Source organism: Bos indicus, chromosome 18 (assembly GCF_029378745.1).
Source record: "Bos indicus isolate NIAB-ARS_2022 breed Sahiwal x Tharparkar chromosome 18, NIAB-ARS_B.indTharparkar_mat_pri_1.0, whole genome shotgun sequence".
Classification (NCBI taxonomy): Eukaryota; Metazoa; Chordata; class Mammalia; order Artiodactyla; family Bovidae; genus Bos; species Bos indicus.
In genome coordinates, this window is record NC_091777.1 from 8,560,808 (window position 1) to 8,580,963 (window position 20,156).

The following is a 20,156-nucleotide window of genomic DNA, read 5'->3' on the forward strand; positions in this document are numbered from 1 at the left end:
CACAAGATCTGTGACCTCATGTGTGTATTTCCAGTGCCCACCCCACATCTCTCTCTATATTCAGGTTCTTGTTATTGTCGTCCTTTTTTTTTTGTTTTTGGCTAGATTAGGCTTCCCAGGTGGCTCAGTGGTAAAGAATCCACCTGCCAATGCAGGAGGAGTAGGATATGCAGGTTCGATCCCTGGATTGGGGAGATCCCTTGGAGGAGGAAATGGCAACCCACTCCAGTATTCTTGCCTGAGAAATCCCATGGACAGAGGAGCTTGGCAGGCTACATGGGGGTGCAAAGAGTCGGACACAGCTGAGTGACTGAGCACATGTGCATTGGCCAGATTCCCAACTTTGGATTTCTGAGCCAAAGAGTAGAAAAACGAGGTTTGGATGTTCTTTCAAAGGCCAAAGGTTCTGATTGACTCATAGGAAACTGAGAAGCCATTCTACAATCTAAGAGGCTCAAATGGTCACAGTGGCTATAGAGCTGAGAAATCCAACCTTCTCAGCAAACAGGTAAAAAAGCAGCTGCATGCGAAAAAACCGTTGTGCAGATCCTCCCGTCTTCCTTTCCTCTGTTCTTTCTTATGCTCTGTATCTCTCCACTCAGTTCAGATACTTGTTCTTCTCAGGCGTATGGTCACTCATGCACTCACTCACTCATGGACTCATCTACTCCCTCAGTGATGACCAGGACCACATTGGCATATAATGATCAGCAGAACCAGTACCTCCTCGGTCTTCAGGGATCGTATAGCACAGTGAGGGACACGGCACCAAGGAACGGGCCAACACAACTCAATGGAGTAGCAGTAAAAAAGGGACCCCCAGGGACCCCTAATCATGTCTGGGGAGCCAGAGACAGCTGACGTGTGAAGGATGGTAGTAGGTAACTAGGTAAAATGGGCAACGCAGATAAAGAAAAGGGTGTGGAGTCAGGAGAGAACTTCGTAAACTTGGGGTAGACATTTACCAAGAGCTTCTGTTAGCGCAGAAGAAGATGGACAGAAAAGACAAGTTGCAGCCAGAACCCCAGTTTATCCATACTCAGGTATGGAGTGTAATTGGCATTAACTAAAGAGAAGTCTCTGATGGTTTCTTCAAGGACAATCAAGGACTGATAGTATTTTTTTTTTTTTAATAATAGCTTGTTTGAGATCTAATTCATATACCATAAAATTCACTCCTTTAGAGTACTCAATTCAGTGGCCTTTAGTATATTCAATATTGTGTAACTATTACCACTGTCTAATTTTAGAACATTTTCATCACCCGTAAAAGAAATCCTATACCCATGAGCAGCCACCCCTCATTCTGCATCCCTCCCCTACCGGGTTCTAGGCAGCCACAAACCTACTTTCTATCTCTATGGATTTGCCTAGTCTGGACATTTCATACAAAAGCAGTCATACCGTATGTGCGTGTTTTGATATGAACGGAATCATATGGTAATATGGGCGTGTCTTGGTAACTGATTTTTCAGCATGTTTTCGAGCTTCATCTGTGTTGTATGAATCAGTACTTCATTCCTGTTGTGGATAAATAGTATTCCATTGGATGAATAAACCACATTTGGTTTATCTGCTCATCAGCTGAGAGACATCTGAGTTGTTTCCTGGTTTTGGCTGTCGTGAATAACATGCGTGTTCAAGTTATTAATGTGGATGTATGTTTGCATTTCTCTCAAATGAGTGAAATTGGTGGATCCTAGGATGAATGTGTCTAACATTTTGAGGAATCGCCAAACCGTTTTTCAAAGTGGCTGCCCCATTTTATAGTTTTACCAGCAGCGTCTGAGAGTTTCAGTGTGTCTACATCCTCCCTAATCGGCTATTGTCTGCTGTTTTTAGTTTAGTCATCCTAGATACAATGAAGTATCTCATCGTGGTTTTGATGGGCACTTCCCTAATAACTAATGATGTTGAACATCTTTCCATGTGCTAATTGGCCATTTGTGTATCTTCTTTGAGGAAATATCCACTCACATCCCTTGCTACTTTTAAACTGGGGTATTTGGAGTTTTTTTCTTTAATTATTATTGAATTGTAAGAGTTCTTTATATATTATAGAAGTAAACCCCTCATCAAATTTATGCTTTGCAATATTTTCTCTCATTCTTTGGGCAGTCTTTTCACTTTCTAGATGGTGCCTTTTGAGGTGCAAAAGTTTTAAAATTTTGATGAAGTTCAATTTAATCTAATTTTTCTTTTATCTCTTCTGCTTTTGGTGTCGTATCTAGGAAACCATTATTTAATCTATGGTCCCAGAGATGTATGCCTATGTGTGCTTCTGTGAATGTTACAGTTTTAGCAGTTATATTTAGGTCAATGGTCCATTTTGAGTTAATTTTTGTAGACAGTGTGAGCTAGGGGTCCCACTTCATTCTTTTGCATTCAGGGGTACAATTGTCCAAGTATAGAGGTCACCATTTAGGGTTGATAAATCTATACAGAGAAAACGAAAGCACGTCCTTTTCCTCCACCATCCCCTAGAAGAGGGTGCCTTCAACTAATAAGAAGAGACTGCAGGACAGCTCTCTGCTGGTGCCAGGGACGAGGAAGCCAAGATGGAAGCCTCAGTCAGTGGAGATGCAGCATCTTCCTCCATCTTCACCTCTGGGCCTGGCAAAGTTCCAGGAAGTCCAGCATATGCGTGTTCAATTCAGAATCACATGCCCTGGTAGGATTTTCTAACACTTTCTTTCCTTAAGAGCATCCACTGTGTTCCTGGAGGGCCGAGGGGGACTGGTGTTTCTTGAGATGCTGACCCCCTCCAGGAGGTTGGGACCAGTGGAAGGCACGGGGTCCCTGATTTTGTCTTCAGTCTGCCATTTGGATTGGACAGGCAGGAGGTCTCAGCCCAGTTCAGCGTTCCTTAAATTATCATCGGAATTAATGTGGGAGGAACAGTGATGGCTACACTGTGCTTCTTCTCTAGTTAAGGGCAGAAATGGAGCTTATTATGCTGGTAGCAACAGTATAACAGTAGCTGACATGTGTTGACACCCACAGGTGCTGGTTCCCACATCATCCTTGCAGCAGCCCTGAGGTCGGTCCTGGTACCATTCTCGTATTATGGGTGAGAAAACTGAGTCTCAGAACACTTACGTGATTTGCCCAAGATCACACAGGTGGCTCCTGGGACCCCAAAGTCAAACTGCTCAACCACTACTTTTATTGTCTTAATTTCTTTCACTTCATCACCCTTGGGACTACGTATAGTGCCTGGGACGAAGTGGGTGTGTAATTAAAGGACAGCGCGAGAGTTGAGAACAGGGGCTCCAGCCTTACCGCCTGGGTTTTGATCCTCTCGAAACCTGATGATGCCTCAGTTTCATCATCCATAAAACAGAGACAGTACATGTCCCTCATCCAGAGAGTTGCAAAATGTAAATGAAGGTTGCCTGACACACAGCAGTTGCTCAATAAGTTTTAGCTCCGATGAGCCTTAAAAACAGTTAAGAGGTTGAATCTTGGCTCCCAAACCATATGAGTCATAAGACCTTTGATAAGTTGTTTAAACTCCCAGTGCCTCTGGTTCCTGCCCTGCGAAATGGGGATGACATTGGAACACACTTCACAGGGCTGCAGTGAGGATGAAATAATGTCCTTGTAGCCCTTAGAAGAAGTGCCTGCCTCTGAGCTGTCACCATTTGATTTAATGAAGATTGTGGGGGCAGTTCATGCAGAGGGTGCTACTTGTTGCTGGTCCTCCTATCTTTGGGAGGGGCCTTACTCATGGTCTGGGGAGAGAAGAAGGGGACCGCGTGCCAGGCACCCAGAGTGACCAGTGGCATCAGATATGGCAGAAGCATATCACTGGCACACCCAAAATAGCCATCACACAACAAACAGTCTAATCCAGCATGACCAGAAGACCATCTGATGGGTAAAGAACAGGGTCTCCGAGTTACACGGTCTCAGCTCAGACAGCAGCCATCTCCTAGGACGGATGTGATCATTAAAAGAATGCCATGTATCGAAGACACAGGCCAGTGCCAGGCACAGAATGAGTGGCCAAGGGATCCACGTGGCAGGGATTTTCGTCAGTTTTGATCCTCATCTAAAATAGTGCTGTGTTAGTTTCCTGTGGCTTCTGTAACAAATCATCCCAAACTTGGTGGTGTAAAACAACATAGATCTATTTTTACAGTTCTAGGGGTCACAAGTCTAAAAGGAGTTTCATGGGAGTACGTTCGAGGTGTCCGAGGGCAGCTTCCTTCTGAAGTCTCCAGGCAAGAGTGCCTTTTCCAGCTTCCTTGGCTCATGGTCCTGCTTCCCATCAGTTTTTTCTCTCTGCTGTCTTCCTCACCTCACTTTTTCCCTTCTATAAAGTCAAATCTCCCTCTACCTCCCTTGTATAAGGACCCCCATGGTTGCATTTAGGGCCCACTGGATAATCCAGGACCATCTCCCTGTTTTAAAATCCTTAACTTCCTGACATCCAAAAAGTCCCTTTTGCCACATAGCTGACGGACCAGACAGGTTCCAGGGGTTAGGACCTGGGTCTGCGGGGGCCTTTATTCAGCCTACTGCAAGCAACTAGCTCTTAATGCACTCAGTGAATATTTGGTGAGTGAATGCGTGAATGTTAGCCACTCACTGTTTTCACTGGTATCGTCTGGGCTTCAGGATGTGTGTGGTCTCCTCACCTTCAAGTTTTCTCAAATGTCACCTTCAATACACATCTCCTGTATGTAGCTTAACATTGCAAATTGATTTCTCTATCACCCCCACACACCCGATCCCTTTATCCTACTTAATTTCTTTTTCCCTGTAGCACTTTTGTATTCTAGAATGCTATAAAATTAACTTATTTATTATGCGTATTGTAACAAATCATCCCAAACTTGGGATGTTGCAGGAAGCCCTGCGCACCCTGAAGCCCCTCCACCTTGCCCCCTCATAGAGGACTCAAGGCCATCGCTCAAGTCCTCTACAGCAACCATTCTGAACCTGACCCACTGCAGAAATCGCAGACGCATTTCCTCCAGCAGACCAGCCCTCACTAGAACGTAAGCTCAGAGGTTACATTCAGGGCAAGGATTTTTTTTTTCTATTCTTGTCTCAGATGTTTCCTGGGTGTTTAGAACAGGGCCTGGCATGTAGTGGGCGCTTGATAAACGAGTGCGTAATGAACACACACTCTTAACGCCTTACCAAGTTTCCCTCAGCTGCAGGTCGAGTTCTTATCTCTCATGCTTGATCTTGACTTTCACAAGGAAGGTGCTGGGCCGTGGTGCAGCCCATCAATTCTAGGTAACCTATATATTATCCCTGTTCTCCACTCCCTTCCATCAACACGCTGGCAATTCCGATTTCTAAAACTCAGGTAACCTCAATTCTCATCTCCACCAAGACTTGTGAAAGTCTGGGAGGGAAATGGACGGGTTGACTTTGGCCATTTTTGAAGGATAAACTTTCTGGAATCTGGATGATTGCAGAGTTGGGAGGGTGAGCTGTTCCTGGCTGACACTGCCAGGGTTCGTTATGTTGGATTAGACTGTTTCTACTGGTCTGCTGGAGGAAATGAGTCTGCGATTTCTGCAGTGGGTCAGGTTCAGAATGGTTGCTGTAGAGGACTTGAGAGATGGCCTTGAGTCCCCTATGAGGGGGCATGGTGGAGGGGCTTCAGGCCCAGGGCTTCCTGCAATTGTATGTGGGGTTCTGTACATCTGTATGTCCATAAGGAGAGTGGAGTCCATCGCTTGTACCGGCTTCTCACCAGGGAAAGTGGAGGACTTGTGTGCTGCCCCAGCCACGCGGGTGCTATGGCTCTGTCTCCAAACATGTGGGTCAGGTTAACAGGCCCTACGTGGCTCAGCAAAGAAAGGCTGCAGCTTGAAAGGCAGGCCCCCTTTTCCCCACCCCACCCCCTAACAAGTCTCCAGGCTCCTGTGTAAAAGATACCGAACCAGGCACTGGTTCAAATCTCAAGATGACCAGTCCCGATTCTTGCAAGACTCTGGGCATTTCTTGAGGCTTCAGCTTTTCTCATAGGTAGAACTGGGATGGCTCTTCTTTCTTTGATTTTTGTGTAATTATGAAAGTGCTTCAAGAGTACAAAATGCTACAGAATTGCCAAGTATTCACGTCACAGGGAACCTGTGCCTTTTTTGCTGTGGCAAGACTGGCCTGTTCTCTACTCCATCCATCCACCCATCCCACACCTGTATTCCCATAATGAGCATAAAAGCTACTGTGCATGTGACAAAAGCTTTACATAAAACACTAATCCTCATAAAAATCATGAGAACTGAGGTTCAGAGAGCTCAGACCACTTGCTCAAAATCACACAGCTAGAAAGTAATGGAGCAGAGCCTGAATGAAAACCCAGTTCTGTCTGATCCCAGTGGCACTGTTCAAAATCACGCCCACCATAACATTCCTAAAGAAAGGTGGGGGCACAGGTCTACCAAATAAAGCACCTTGAAACCTGTGGTTTCACCAAAATGCATATACATGTTAGGGTGTACCCCACAATATTTCCCTGCTTGCTTTAATAGCAAAGAATTTCCCATCAATCTTTAGGTGCAAGTGATGCTTTGGGTGTGTATGTTGGGGGGGACCCCGGTGTAGTGTGTTAGGCACTCAGTCATGTCTGATTCTTTGCAACCCCATGGACTATAGCCCACCAGGCTCCTCTGTCCATATAATTCTCCAGGCAAAAATACTAGAGTGGGTTGCCATTCCCTTCTCTAGGGGATCTTCCTGACCCAGGGATCAAACCTAGGTCTCCTGCATTGCAGTGAGGTTCTTTACTGTCTGAGCCACCAGGGAATCACTATTACAAACACCATTTTCCATATCAGATGCACATTATTTATGTTTGAATCTTATCTCCTGCATTGGACTAGAAGCTCCTGGAGGGTAATCCCTGAATCTGATTCCTCCTTTCTCCTTTCCAAGGCTTAACCCAGTCTCCAGCATGAAATAAGCAGACAGATAATGGTGACCCCATTCAGCAAATACTGAATTCCTGCCTAACCCAGTCAGGTGCCATGGGAGGTACAGACAAATATGAGGTGGTTCCTGCTCTCATGATATTTACAATTGAACTGGAGAGGCCAAGCTTCCAGAATTTGCTTGAAAAGGATCTTTCCAAGCCTCTTGGGACAGCAGTTTAAAAGCTTGGTACATTTCCACAGTAATAGAGCAGTAGGCGAGATGGTAGGTAATTAAGACAGCAGACAAGAAGTTTCGTTAAATAGGACAAATTTTGTGAAAAGCAACAACCTGTTCCTCTGGAAAGGCGGCACTGTGTCAATTGAAGAGCACGCCTTCAAGCCACAAAGTACAAATTACTGATGTTGAAACCACCGTTTCCCAAGAGGGAAAGTCGAAAACAGCCACCTGTTCTAGGAGCTATCTGTTTTGCCAGAAGGGTCTCAGTCCCTGATTGCTTGACCTTTGAGGGTCATGTTCAGAACTTTAGCAACACAGATAAATCCAGGTTCCTTTCTGACAAACTTGGGTAGAGTGGGGCTTATTAGATTCAGTTCCATTCATCAGATGGTTACCAAGGTCACTGTGTAGGTGCCGGGGACGTGGAGGGAAGGGCAGGATAATGAATGGCTGAAAACTTTGCAATGAATCAGGGAGTGAAAATCCTGGCTCCTCCACCAATCAACTGAGGGACACGGCTTTGTGAACCATGGCATGGAGATCCTAATATTTACCTTGCAGTTCCTTGTAAAGATCTGTTGGGAAAATGTATGTAAAGCTCCCTGCACAGTGAATTGCACTAAGGACTCCACAAGTGGGTCCTACGAGAAGTGGCAACTGTAGGAAAATGAAGGAAAAGACTACTTCTGATTTCAAGAAACACCCAGTCTAGTGAAAAAAGACCAATATGTTAACAGATAAATGTCATTCGTGTGTTGGGTATGACTGTCTTGTTTCGTTTGCTCTTTTTTTAAAAAGTGACACTTTATGGAGTACTTAACTATATGTCAGACTCTGTGCTAGACAGTTGTACCTGGCTCATCTCATTTATTTGCTCAAAACCCTATATAGCAGGAACCACAATTTTTCCCAATGAGGTGTCAGAGTTTCAGACAGTTTAAGTAACACACTCGGGGTTACAGAGCTGGCAAGGGACAGAAGGAGTATTTGAACCCAGAAATCTGGCTCCAGGGACAGATTTCAAGGCACAAAGAGACAGAAAAAAGCCAGGAGAGGCTTCACAGAGGAGGTGCGGGAGCAGCAAGGAGTTTTTCAGGCATCAAAGTGGTGAGAGAAGGAGTCCAGGCAGGAGGTAAGAGGTGGCAGGACCAACAGCTGGGTCTGTGCAGAGGGCCTGGGATAGAGGACGGTGAGGGTGAGGAGGGAGGGGTGGGCCAGATGGTGGGACGCCTCGCAAGCCAGGCACAGGGACTCGGGAGACCAGCAAAGGATGAGCAAGACAGCATCATGGCCTGTAGGGAATGGAATTTATGCCGATGTTCAAAGGGGAAATTACTCTGGGTGGTATGTCTAAATAATTAGGCCGTATCATAATTTCCAGCTAAATTACTACTTTCTAAATATTGTTTATGTGCAAGTCTAACCCTCTCTCCTACTAGCCTGTAAGTTCCTTAAATGTTGACTCTAAGTGCTTTTGTTCTCCCACAAATACCTGGCATATGGTAGGTGCTTAAAAATTCTGTCAAATGGAGGAGTGATTAGAAGCATGAATGAGTGAGTTTCTGAAGAAGTGAATTTTAAGCTGGATTTAAGAAAAATGCATGGAGCTGATGTGGGTCATAAACCTAAATGTGAAAGAAAATAAAACTGCTACAAGAGAGCATAGGAGAATGTCATCATGGTTTAAAGATTTTAAAACAGAACATGAGAATCACTAGCCATAAAAGAGAAAACTGATCAATTGAACTTCATTAAAATTGAGACTGTTTATCAGAGACAAAGAGAGTGTAAAGACAAGCCACAGGGTGGGAAAAGACATTTGCATTCCCATATAGAAAATAAAAGAACTCCTGAAAATCAATGTGGAAATCAACTTTTAAAAAATGAAACAAAAGTTAAACCAGCCCTTACAAAAGCTATATCCAAGTGAACCAAGAGCATATAAAAAGGTGCTCGACATCATTATTCATTAAGGAAACAGAAATTAAAACAACAAGATACCACTATATACCCACAGGAATGGGTGTAATTAAAAGACAGACACCACCAATTACCAAAAGACGCGGAGCAACTGGAACTCTCGTGCAAGACTGGTGAGAGTAAAATTTGGTACAGCCACTCTGGAAAACTGGCAGTTATCTGCTAAAGTTTAATACATGCCTTTCCTATGACCTGGCAACTGAAGTAGGGCGCATCCACAGAGAAAAACATACCTACGCCACCCAAAGACTTGAGAATGTTCATGACAGCTTCATTGTAATAGCCCCACACTGCAAACAACCCAAGTGTCCACCAGCAGGGAAACAGACACATAAGTGGTGGCATATGTGGTACAGCTGGTTAACTACTGCTGCAAGCCACAAATGGAAGAATTTCAAAGACATCGTCCTGAGTGGAATAAGCCAAATGCAAAGGTTCAAGAACAGGAAAAACGAATCAATTGTGATAGAAGTCAGAACAGTGCTTTCCACTGGGAGGTTCTGATTAGAAGCAGGTCTGAAGGAACCTTCTGGGTTATGGAAGTGTTCTTTATCTTCATCCATCTGGTGAGTTCACAGAGGTATCCATATGAAACAATTCATCAGTCCATATGCTTTACGTTATACCTCAATCAAGATGTGTTCCAAAGATAATAAATACATTAAAGTGTTAACTGGGTCAAACATTGCTCATTAAAGAGATCTAACATAGTTCAGAAAATACAAGAATGAATCTAAAGGTAAAAAAATAAAGGCATGGAGCATGAAATACAAAGGAGTAGAATGGAATGTTTAAAGAGTAAGAAGGGAAGATGGCAGATAGAGTTAGAAAATCATTAAGTTCGCTATAGTCCAGCATTAACATCAGAGAGAAACAAGAAATGAAGCTGTCAACCCAGACGGAGAGGAGGAAGCTGGTGGGGCCTTGACTGTAAAAGTGATGAGGCTAGACTTCTGACTTGAAAATCAGCTAGAAGGTAGTGATTCCTGAGCTGGGAAAGATGCCGTTATAAACCAGGATGAGGATTGTGGCGATGACCGCGATAGGAAACGTAGCAACACTTAGCGTTTGTGGAGTTCCTGCCGTGCGGCAGACCCTTGTGTGGGAGCTTCTCAACTGCTCTGGGAAGTTACTAAGGTTACGCCAGGGAAACTGAAGCAGTGGAGTAATGAACCCTGGAGCCTCCAGAATAGGAGGATGAGACCCACAGGGAGGTATAGAGGAAGTCCAGTGACTTAAAGGAATTCAGGTGACTACATTTAAATAAGTCTAAGGAGCAGGCAAATTACTTACATGATATAAATGTTGCAGAATAAATCAGCTCATACACCTTCAGTGTATTGGCTAGAATTCTACAGGGAGGACAGAAATTGAGTATCTTTTACATGCTCTTAGGTATGGTAACAATATATAATACTCAAACTAAATTTAAAGAATACAAAGTGGAAAATGGCCTGGCTTGAAGGTTCTCACAGGGAACTTGGTTTGAAAGAAGTAATTGAAGCAACATCTGTCCAGAGCTGTTATATTGTGACCTTCTGAGGTTTGGAAGCTTCATGTCCTTGAATCTTCATCTTCCTTGACTATTCATCTTCCTCCAGGTTGGCAAGGTCAGGTTAGGCAACAAGGGATGAAAAGATCCAGGAATATGTTCTCTCTTCCATCAGTTTGTTTCTTTCAGTAAGTCTATACTTACTGTGTATCTGTTATTTCCTATGCATTGTTTTAGAGGCTAGGGAATAACACTGATAAATAAAACAGGAAGTTCCTGCCAGGCCTCATGAAGCTTCAAGTCAGAGGAGACACCTAATATACAAATAAACATATGTTAAGTAGTGACTGAATGCAGTGAGAAAAAATGAAGTAGTTGAGTGAGGCATTCGTTATACAGGAAGATTAGTGAAGTCCTCTCTGAGGAGTTGGCATTTGAGCTCTGATCTATGAAGAAGGAAAGAACAAGGTCTGAGAATATGAGGAAGGACATTTCCAGCCTGAGATGAGCCAATGCAAAGGCCCTGGAGTGGGCATAAGTGAGGCCTGTTCAGGGAACAGCAAAAGGGCTGGTTTGGTTAGTGAACATCAGGGGAGAGGAAAGTGATGGGGAATGAGGTTGAAGAGGAAGTACAAGGTTGATCACACAGGGCTTTCCGCTTTGGATTTTTTCCCTCAAGTTTGATGGGAAGCCTTTGGAGAGTCTTGTTTTGGGAAGTGACTGGATCTGATTAACTTCTGAAGTGAAAGAACTCAGAATGGGGCAAGAGGAAAAGCAGGCAGCACAGCTAAGAGGTTGGTGCAGGAGTCCAGGGGGACTGACTAGTGGCTGGACAGGGTGGTACCGACAGAGGTCAGATGAGGCTGGACTCAGGACAGTCTGCAGGGTTTTGCTGCTGAATTGGATGAAGGGCATGAGAAAAAAGGTCAAGAATGTCAAGAAATCTCTGTCTGTGGTTAAGTGAATAATGCTGTCACTTTATTTGGGGAACAATTAGGGTTTTTAAAAAATATTTTATCTACATATTTATTTGGCTGCGCCAGGTCTTAAATTTCGGCTTGAATCTTTTTGAATTGCGTCATGTGGGATCCCATTCCCCGACCAGGGATCCAAACCTACTTTGGGAGCACAGATTCTTCGCCACTGGACCACCAGGAAGTCCGGGAATGATTGGATTTAGAGTAAAATCAGGAGCTTATTTTCAACCAGAGATGTTAGCCTGCTGTTGCATAGACTAGTTGGAGTTCAGTGTGGGACTGTGGTAACAACTGAAGTAACCCGTTTAGTGGATAGAAAGACCCCAGGTCTCCCCACTTATTGAGATTTATTCACTCAGCCGATATTTACTGAGTGCTTACTGTGCCTCAGACACTGCGCCAGGCGCTAGCAACACAGCACGGATTTGGACAGAAACAGTCACCATCTTCAGCACAGCTTAATTAGCTCACTGGTTCTGAGATACTTCTCTGAATGTTGTGTAAATATGTAGAATCAACTCTCAAGAGTTATAAATACTGAGATGTTCTCTGACTCAGCGATTTGGAAGAGCTCAGATTTTCGGAAAGGAGCCATATATAGATTTGGACCAAAGACAGATTTACCTAATAAAATATCTGAAGACTGCCTTAAAATGAATCAGAAGAGACTGTTTCAACCAAATTAATGTTTAAGAAGAGTCAACTTGGTGTAATGGAAAAGCTTACAGGGCTGGAAGGCAGAAGCTTGGGGCCAGTCTGTTCTGCCCCAACTAGGTCACATGTATGACCTTGACTGAGTCCTTGACTTCTCGAGCTTCAGTTTTCACTTCAATAAAATGAATCCACTCAAGTCAGTGTTTTCTAAAGAGCTTCTAAACTATTAATTCTTTTGCTTTGCATTATCTCTTTTACTGGACTCTTATTCCTCTTTCTAACATTTATTTTAAAAGAAAACCCCAAAGTGATTCTTTCCTTGGAGGGTTCATTTTTGGAAACAAAGTATTTTCTTTTTGCAAATGAAAATTGTTTTTTCCTGATCGTAAAATGATACATAATCAGAAAAGCAGGAAGAGAGTAAAAGTCTCTTGGATGAGCGCATGGGAGGAAACTGTTTGTTTTCACCATCAGCACCTTTGCAACATGTATCATATAGCAGGTGCTCAATAAATATTTGTTGAGTGAATGACCACTGTTAGTACCTTGTGAAAATATCCTTTTCTGTCTTCAGACCCAAAAAAGAATCCTTCCTCTGGGGCTCTTTAGCCTCTAAAAGGGATCACTGATAGTCACCAGAGACTGAAACTGCTGGGACGTTTATTAAATCTCTTAGATTACATGTTTCACAACAGCCTGATGTCTGATATACATGGAATGTAGAGAAACAGTAACAGTACATACACCGCTCTGATGGCCATAGGCAACGTCAAGGGTGGCTCGGTTTGAGCAGCATCAATAGACTGCAAGACAGTTCATGGTCTAACCAGGAGCGGCTCCGGCAGCAGCTGCCCGACAGATCCTCCCACACGTGGGCCCTCTTCCTTCCCTACAGCATCAGCATCAGGCTTAGTGGGGGCACCCGAGTTCAACTCAACAATTTTATTGAGGATCAAGCACCCTTTGGATTGTTAACTCCCTTCTCAGTAAACCAAGATGGACTTCTGATTGCCTCTGGAAATGAACGGAAGCCAGATCTTGTTTGCAGACAAGTGCAGCATCTTTTTTTTTTTTTTCCCTCAAATGGAATGTGTGGCTAATGTTGAAAAACTGGGACACTGCACATGTGGATCTGAATTTTCAGATCTTTTGAAAAATTATTGGATTTGGCACCACTGGCCCCTTATCTCCTGGAGCCATCAGCTGGCAGTGCAGGATGGCCTCCCACCTAACTCCCTGTGGGACCACCTGCCCCTACTGTGTTACAGTCTGCCGCCCATGCTCCTTCACCCAACTTGCCACCTCTGATTATGTGAGGCATTCAGTGGGCACCCACTAAGCACCAGGCACTGTGCAAGTCCCTCGAAATAGGTAAATACAACACAGCTCCTACCCTGGAGGAGCTCGCAAACCAAGTATACAGCGGTGAATTACAGCGTTGCCAGCTAAGTGCAGAACAGAAGAAGGCAAAAACACGGTGCAGCACAGGGACTCTGCCCGAGAAGCTGGCTGGAGGTCCTCCGAAGGTCACTGAGCTGGGTTTTGAAGGGTGAATGTGAGTGATTCAGGCAGGTGGTTGGCGGGGAATACTGCAACTGTGGGGATGGAATGGGGAACATTTACACGGTCTTCTGTCCATCTGCCTGCTGCACAGGGGAACCTCTCAAGCCAGCAACTGCCTTTCCCCTGTCAGGTGTCAGGTGGGAGGCTGCCCTGATTGATGTTGGTCTGTCTACAACCCTCTGCCCAGGCCCTCCTATACCTTCCTTCTGTCAAAACATCAGAGAAGTTTCACCTCTACCAGGAAGAACCTGCCTGACTAATCCCCGTTCACCTCCAGTTACTTCAACTAAGGCAACACTCCCATTCTGGGAAAACCGGTTACCTGAGGGTGATTCTGTTATTTGAGCTCTTTGTTTTGGAACCGCTGACATTCGAAGACTAGATCAGCATTCCAACTAATTCCAAGTAAGTGTTTATCAAGTACCTACATATTTGATATGAAGGCCTTCTGTCATATGTATCATTTTTGACTCCAGCAACAACCCAGCTGAGAAAGAAGACAAACACAAAGAAACTAAAAACAGATTGCAATTCAGAAAACATTTATTAAATGCCCGGTATTCACAGTTTTTAAAATCCCTCCATCCATCCAACATCCACTGAGCACTAACAGGGCTAGGCGGTGGACTTGGCACCTGGAAATGGAGATGCACTAAATTTACAAGCTAGCAGGCAAGATAGGCAAATAAACCCCTTACAGTAATTTTCCTGCCAGAGCAATGTTCAAAGTACAGCAACAACTTCAAGGAAGAAGTGTTTCAACTGTTCCCAGGGATACTGGGCAGATATCATGGAGGATATAAGCTCTAGCCGCTTATCTTGTTGACTTTGCATTATGACATTTTACCACATACAAACAAATACGGAGACTAGCACAACGAATCTCCACATATCTATGACACAGCTTTAATAGGAGTAACTCACAGCCACCTTTGATTCATTTATACCCCCACCTACTTCCCTCCTTCCCTTCATATTGTTTTGTAGCCAATCCTAGATGTTTTAATCATTTTATCCATAATACTGGTCTAGAAATGTCTGGATTTTCCACTGTGCTTAGTCACTCAATCGTGTCCGACTCTTTGCGACCCCATGGACTCGTACCCCACCAGGCTCCAGGCAAGAATACTGGAGTGGGTTGCCATGCTCTCCTCCAGGGGGATCTTCCCAACCCAGGTCTCCCGTATTGCAGGCAGATTCTTTATCGCCACCTGGGAAGTCCAAGAATACTGGAGTGGGTAGCCTATCCCTTCTCCAGGGGACCTTCCTGATCCAGGAATCCAATCGGGGTCTCCTGCGTTGCAGGCTGTTTCTTTACCAGCCAAGCCACCAGGGAAGCCCTCTAGTAACTTCCTTCTCCCTATCTATTCTTTGGTCAGTGACTCCACCAGAGTTAAATACCCTGATTCCTGCCAGTAACCCCAAACCCCTGGCTGGTTCAGGGTAAAGATGCCAGACTTTATTGGGGCCTTTGAGTTGGCTGAAGGAAAAACCTAAGCTGATCCACTGAAAACCCTATCCCAGCCTATCTGGAATACTGACCATGTTCTTTGGGCCTTTGGCCCTGGTAAAACTGCTAATTCCTTAGGAGCTTGTGGAGTCCCTAACGTTTGGACAAAACGGGGGCTACATTTCACGTTCCCATGTGCCCTTAGCAGCCTTCCCAGAAATCTCTGACAGTGTAGGGCTTGCTCTGCAGACAGAGCTGTCCCACACTTGCTTCCTGTCAGCACTTTGATCCTGACTGGGTGGGGGAGCCTGGTCACACCTGTACAGAGCCCACCTCTGTCTGGGCTCTCTACCTTCCACTCCTTCAGCGTTTCTGTCTCTCTCTGAAAGGTACCAACATCACGCAGCTACTCAATCCAGAACATTACCCAGGACTCCCTCCCCCTCCTAATTCTGCCTGTTCTTTTAAAGCCATCAGCTACTGCCCACCTCCATCATCACCCTTCCATCTAGGCCACCAGTCCCTTCCCTCAAGTAAGGCAATATTTAACCACGTGTCTACCGTTGGCATCCAATCCCACCCTCCAGTTCTCCACGCAGCAGCTCGATCTTCGTGAAAAACCCTATCACGGTTCCTACCATCTATGGGATCAAGACCAACCTCCCGATCGTAAGCCAAAGAAGTCTCGCTTACGTCTTCAGCTTCATCCGCTGCATTTCCCTCCCGGGCCCGCAACCCAAACGCTCTTTTCGGGGCTGGCTTTCTCGGATCTCTGTGCTCTTATCTGGGAAGCGCCTTTTCTCTCGTAAATAATGAAAGCTACACCTAGTGCGCCCTTTTTTACGTGCGGTTATCTCACATCAGCCCGCAACAACACCTAAGAAATCATCTTCATCTTGCAGAAAGACAAACTGCGGATGGGCACCTTACCCATGGTCACACGGCTAGTGAGCGGAGGAACCGAGGCTCGGATTCAGATTCACGGCGCCAGAGCCACGGACTTAACCCTGGAGCGCCGGCGCGCGCGCACACCCTTCCAGCGCTGCAGAGATAGCTCTCAGCCGCCGACCCGCGCCCAGGCAGCGCCAGTTCCGGGCTCGGGGCATTCTGGAGGGGAACGAGGCTTCTGATTGGCCGCCTCCGGCGACGGAGGGCGGGACGGAGAGAGAGAGGAGGGCACGGGGGCGTCGCGGAGAAATGACGCAACGCCGCGGCTCCTTAAAGGCGCCGGCCGCTCGCAGGGCGGACGGCGCAAGCGCGTTCCGGAGGCTCGGGCTGGATCTCGCTTCGCCGAGCGCGGGGCTGAGCGGGCGGGGCGCGCGCGGGCCGAGCGGACTGGGCGCGCGCCGAGCGCAGGCGGCTCGCGGGGTCCGGCGGGGCGACTTCCAGATCCCCCACGGGCGGGCGGAGGAGCGGGTGCCGCGATGGCCGAGGGCAGCGCCGTGTCCGACCCTCAGCACGCCACGCGCCTGCTGCGCGCGCTGAGCTCGTTCCGGGAGGAGTCCCGCTTCTGCGACGCGCACCTGGTCCTCGACGGGGAGGAGATCCCGGTGCAGAAGAATATCCTGGCTGCCGCCAGCCCGTACATCAGGTGAGGCGGGGGCCGGGCGGGGCCGCGCAGCCCCGGGCCCGGGGGCGGGGCGCGGAGCCCCAGGTCCCCAACCCCCGCCGGCCGCCGGGGTCCCTGTGGTCAGCTCTCGGCTTGTTGTGCCTCCCGGGAGACGCCCCGGCCGCCGGGCCTCACTCCCCCAGGACAGCCGCCCCGAGGCCCGGCCCTGCTCCCTGGAGCGGACCCTGAACCGCAGTCCCCACCGCTGCCGTCCCTCGCTCCTCGGGTCCCCGCCGCCCGGCCTCCGAGGCCCCCAGACGCCGTGCTGGGCCGGACCCGGGCCCGCACCCGCGCGCAGGGCGGGGCGGCGCCGGGGAGAGCCTGTCCCCTCGCCGGGGGCCCGGCCAGCGGATCCCGGCTTAAGTTTGCCGTTCGCCTCGAAATCGACGCGCGGTGGGCTGGGCCCCGCGCCGCGAACGCGGCCCCTCCCACGGAGAAGCCGAACACACGCCTCCCCTCCGGTGCGGGCAGAGGGAAAACCCATGGGATGTTTTTCTTAGGATGGACGGCCCGACCCGCCCCCCCCCCCCGCCGCCCCCACCTCCACTCCAGGCCCGGGCTCTTCGCAAAAGTGACTTTGCCACCCCTGTGGGTCCTCGTTTAAAAAGAAGGGCAGTGTCTTATAGATGGACGTTACAGTAAGCTGTCGCACATTTCGAAAGACTTACTGTCATTCTCAGGATGCTGTTATACAACCCGAGGACCATGATGAGATTTTAGCGATTTAGAGAAGGCATTTTAAAACGAAGATCAGCCTGTTTTGTCAGCTCAACTAACGAGGTGATTTGAAGGTGGATAGGACAGTGTTCATACAAGGGTATCACGTCTTGCAGGGGCTGGTATGTTGTAGGAACTTTCTTGCAGACTGAGTTGCTCTTTTAATAAAAGATGGAGAAAATGCTAAAAGCTGGAGAAACTGCCCAGTAAGCTCGTTAAATATAGACTAATAGTAGAGAATGTCACTAGAATTGACAGGTCAGAAAAAAGCAAAATGATGTGTGCTGTAGACTCAATGCCTTGTCCTAGCAGACCTCGGCACACAAATTGCCTTTTAACCTGTGCGTTAAGAGACATCTGTGCCTCGTCAGAAGCATTTCAACTAATTTCTGGTAACTTCTGGCTCTTCCTGGCTCTCTTTCTTAAAATCTATTTGCGCTCTGTGGATTTCAAAGGTGGGCTTGGGGTGAGTTAATGTTAGTGTGGGGTTTCGATTGCTCACGTGACAGATAGCTCACGGCTGGCAGTTTAGAGCTTTTGAGCAATCAATATAAAATTGGGATCAGCAGGCTAGCATCTTCCTGTGTACAGAGAACTCCTTGTTTGAGGAAATGCTGAGGAAAACTACTTTAGATGCATTCTTGTCGTTCTGTAAGTGGCATCCAGCTGGCTTAAAAGAAAACCGTGAATCACCAAATACATGCTCTCTGTTCCCTTGGTATGCTTCATTTTTCTCCATAGCCCTTACCACGATAACATACCCTGCATTTTACTCATTTACTTTGTGGTTCTTCCCCAACCACAGTGTAAGCTCCATGAGGCCAGGGACTTTGCTTTTGTTCATTTCCACATCCCTGGCATGCAGAAGGACCAGTGCCTGGTGGTTAGCAGATGAGTGGAAGCAGGGACTGCCTTCCTTTTTGCCACAGCCGACTGGACGTGAGGGGACCGGTTCTGGTTCATTTCCATCTCAGACGCTCAGTTGTCTCTGATGGAGAAGAGCCCTGCACCTGCTTTGTGCTCCCAGCTTTCACTCTTTTTCGAGTTGTCAGTAGATGACTTCATCTCGGCTTCAGCCCACTAGTCTGATCAATGAGGGATAAAATGTGTCTTCCTCTCATTTAATCTTGGACCAACCCTGTGCAGAAATAGGTAACTGGGCTTTAAACCCCTCACAGGTCTGCACACAGGTCTCCAGAAGTATCACTGGCAAGGTATCACTGCTGTATCTGCCAAGTTAGGAAAGGTGGGGTTATCTGATTGTGATATAGTGGCACATATGATAATATTCAGTAATATTAGTTTATACTAGTAGTAATTTAGGTGAGAAATATTAGCGATCATAGTAGCAGAGCCAAAAGGGACTTCAAACCCTCTAGTCCAATTCTGTTAACCTTCCAATTAAAAAAATGGAACACGGTGGGCATTAGTGGTTTATATTACAGTGAGGTTACCAGCACTTAGTGATTCAACTAGGATCAGACTCCGGGTTAGTGGTACCTAGTCTCCTTCTTGTTTACCATACCAAGTTATAGCATTATTTGCGTTTAACTAGTCTGTGTGTGAACTCTCTTACTGACTTTGTTTATTAAGTACTTTCACATACTGTCTCATTTTGATTTTTATTTTCAGCCATCTTGCACAGTAGGTAGGGCAGTTATTTTTGACATTTTCTAGGTAAATATGAATTGGTCAGTATGTGTTTTTTCAGGGACTGATTGACTGCTGTAGGTTTATTTGGTCATTGAAGCTGTATATTTGTTCCTGGGGTTCTTTTAAAATTATCAGTCTCAAGGCTTCTTCAAAGTAATATGACTACTTTATATTAGTATTTAGAAACGAACTGTTTAATTTTTGATGCTGATTATATTGGACTTTTATAATATGTCCATTTTGTTTGAGTGAAACTTTAAGGAGTTATAGTGAAACAAAATGAATTGGTATGTTCTAGAACTTGATGTTTCTTACTTTCCCTTTTGAAGCGTAAACACTTAGGTCTGCGATGTCATTAATGAATGGATTGGGTGTTTGCAAATTTGGTAGTCTGAGTTTTGTTTAGTCTCCAGTTTGCCTGATTTTAGTAAGTGTCATAGGTGTCTGAAGTTGTGTGGCTCAGAAACAATGTTATATATTGTTTCTGTATTATCAGCCAAGGGAACCAATCCAACTTTGTGGCTGTAGGAATTGAAGCAAATCATTTGGCATACTTTTTACTCCATATAAAAAGTCTTTTAGCCTAACTTGGTTTTAATCTTTTCCTGTGCTTTATCTTTGGTTTAGCATTTGTTTTTCCTCCTGATCATCTTAGCACCAGAAGACTTTCATTATAAAAGGAAAAAGGCAGGAAAACCTCAGTTCAGCAACAAACTCTTAATGATCACCTGAAGGAAGGCTGGGTGGGGCATGTGTCACACCGCTGAAGATTGAGGTGCTCCAGGGAGGATGGGCAGAGACTCCCAGAGCTCGTCACTCCCCACAGCTTACCGTGGGATGCTGCTTTCCCGGCATGCCCTCTGCCCAGCACTTTCTCATGATCCCTGAATGGTATTTTCACTTCGGTTTGTTGGCAAAAAAACAATCTAAACGTAGCTGACGACC

The 20,156-nt window shown here is 46.2% G+C and overlaps 1 protein-coding gene across 3 annotated transcripts in view; it reads left to right on the forward strand.

Moving 5' to 3' along the window:
- The first annotated feature begins 16,517 nt into the window (after nt 1-16,517).
- GAN (gigaxonin) overlaps nt 16,518-20,156 on the forward strand; it is a 52,268-nt gene continuing 48,629 nt past the window's right edge. For 2 of the 3 annotated variants that reach the window (XR_011561414.1, XM_019979870.2), the window contains exon 1: nt 16,519-16,823. Coding sequence is in view for 1 of the 3 variants with exons in the window: in XM_019979870.2 (XP_019835429.2) it covers nt 16,657-16,823 (167 nt within the window). In the remaining 2 variants the exon portion in view is untranslated. Of the gene's footprint in view, nt 16,824-20,156 lie in introns of all 3 variants that reach the window. The other variant, XR_011561415.1, reaches the window with a different exon arrangement.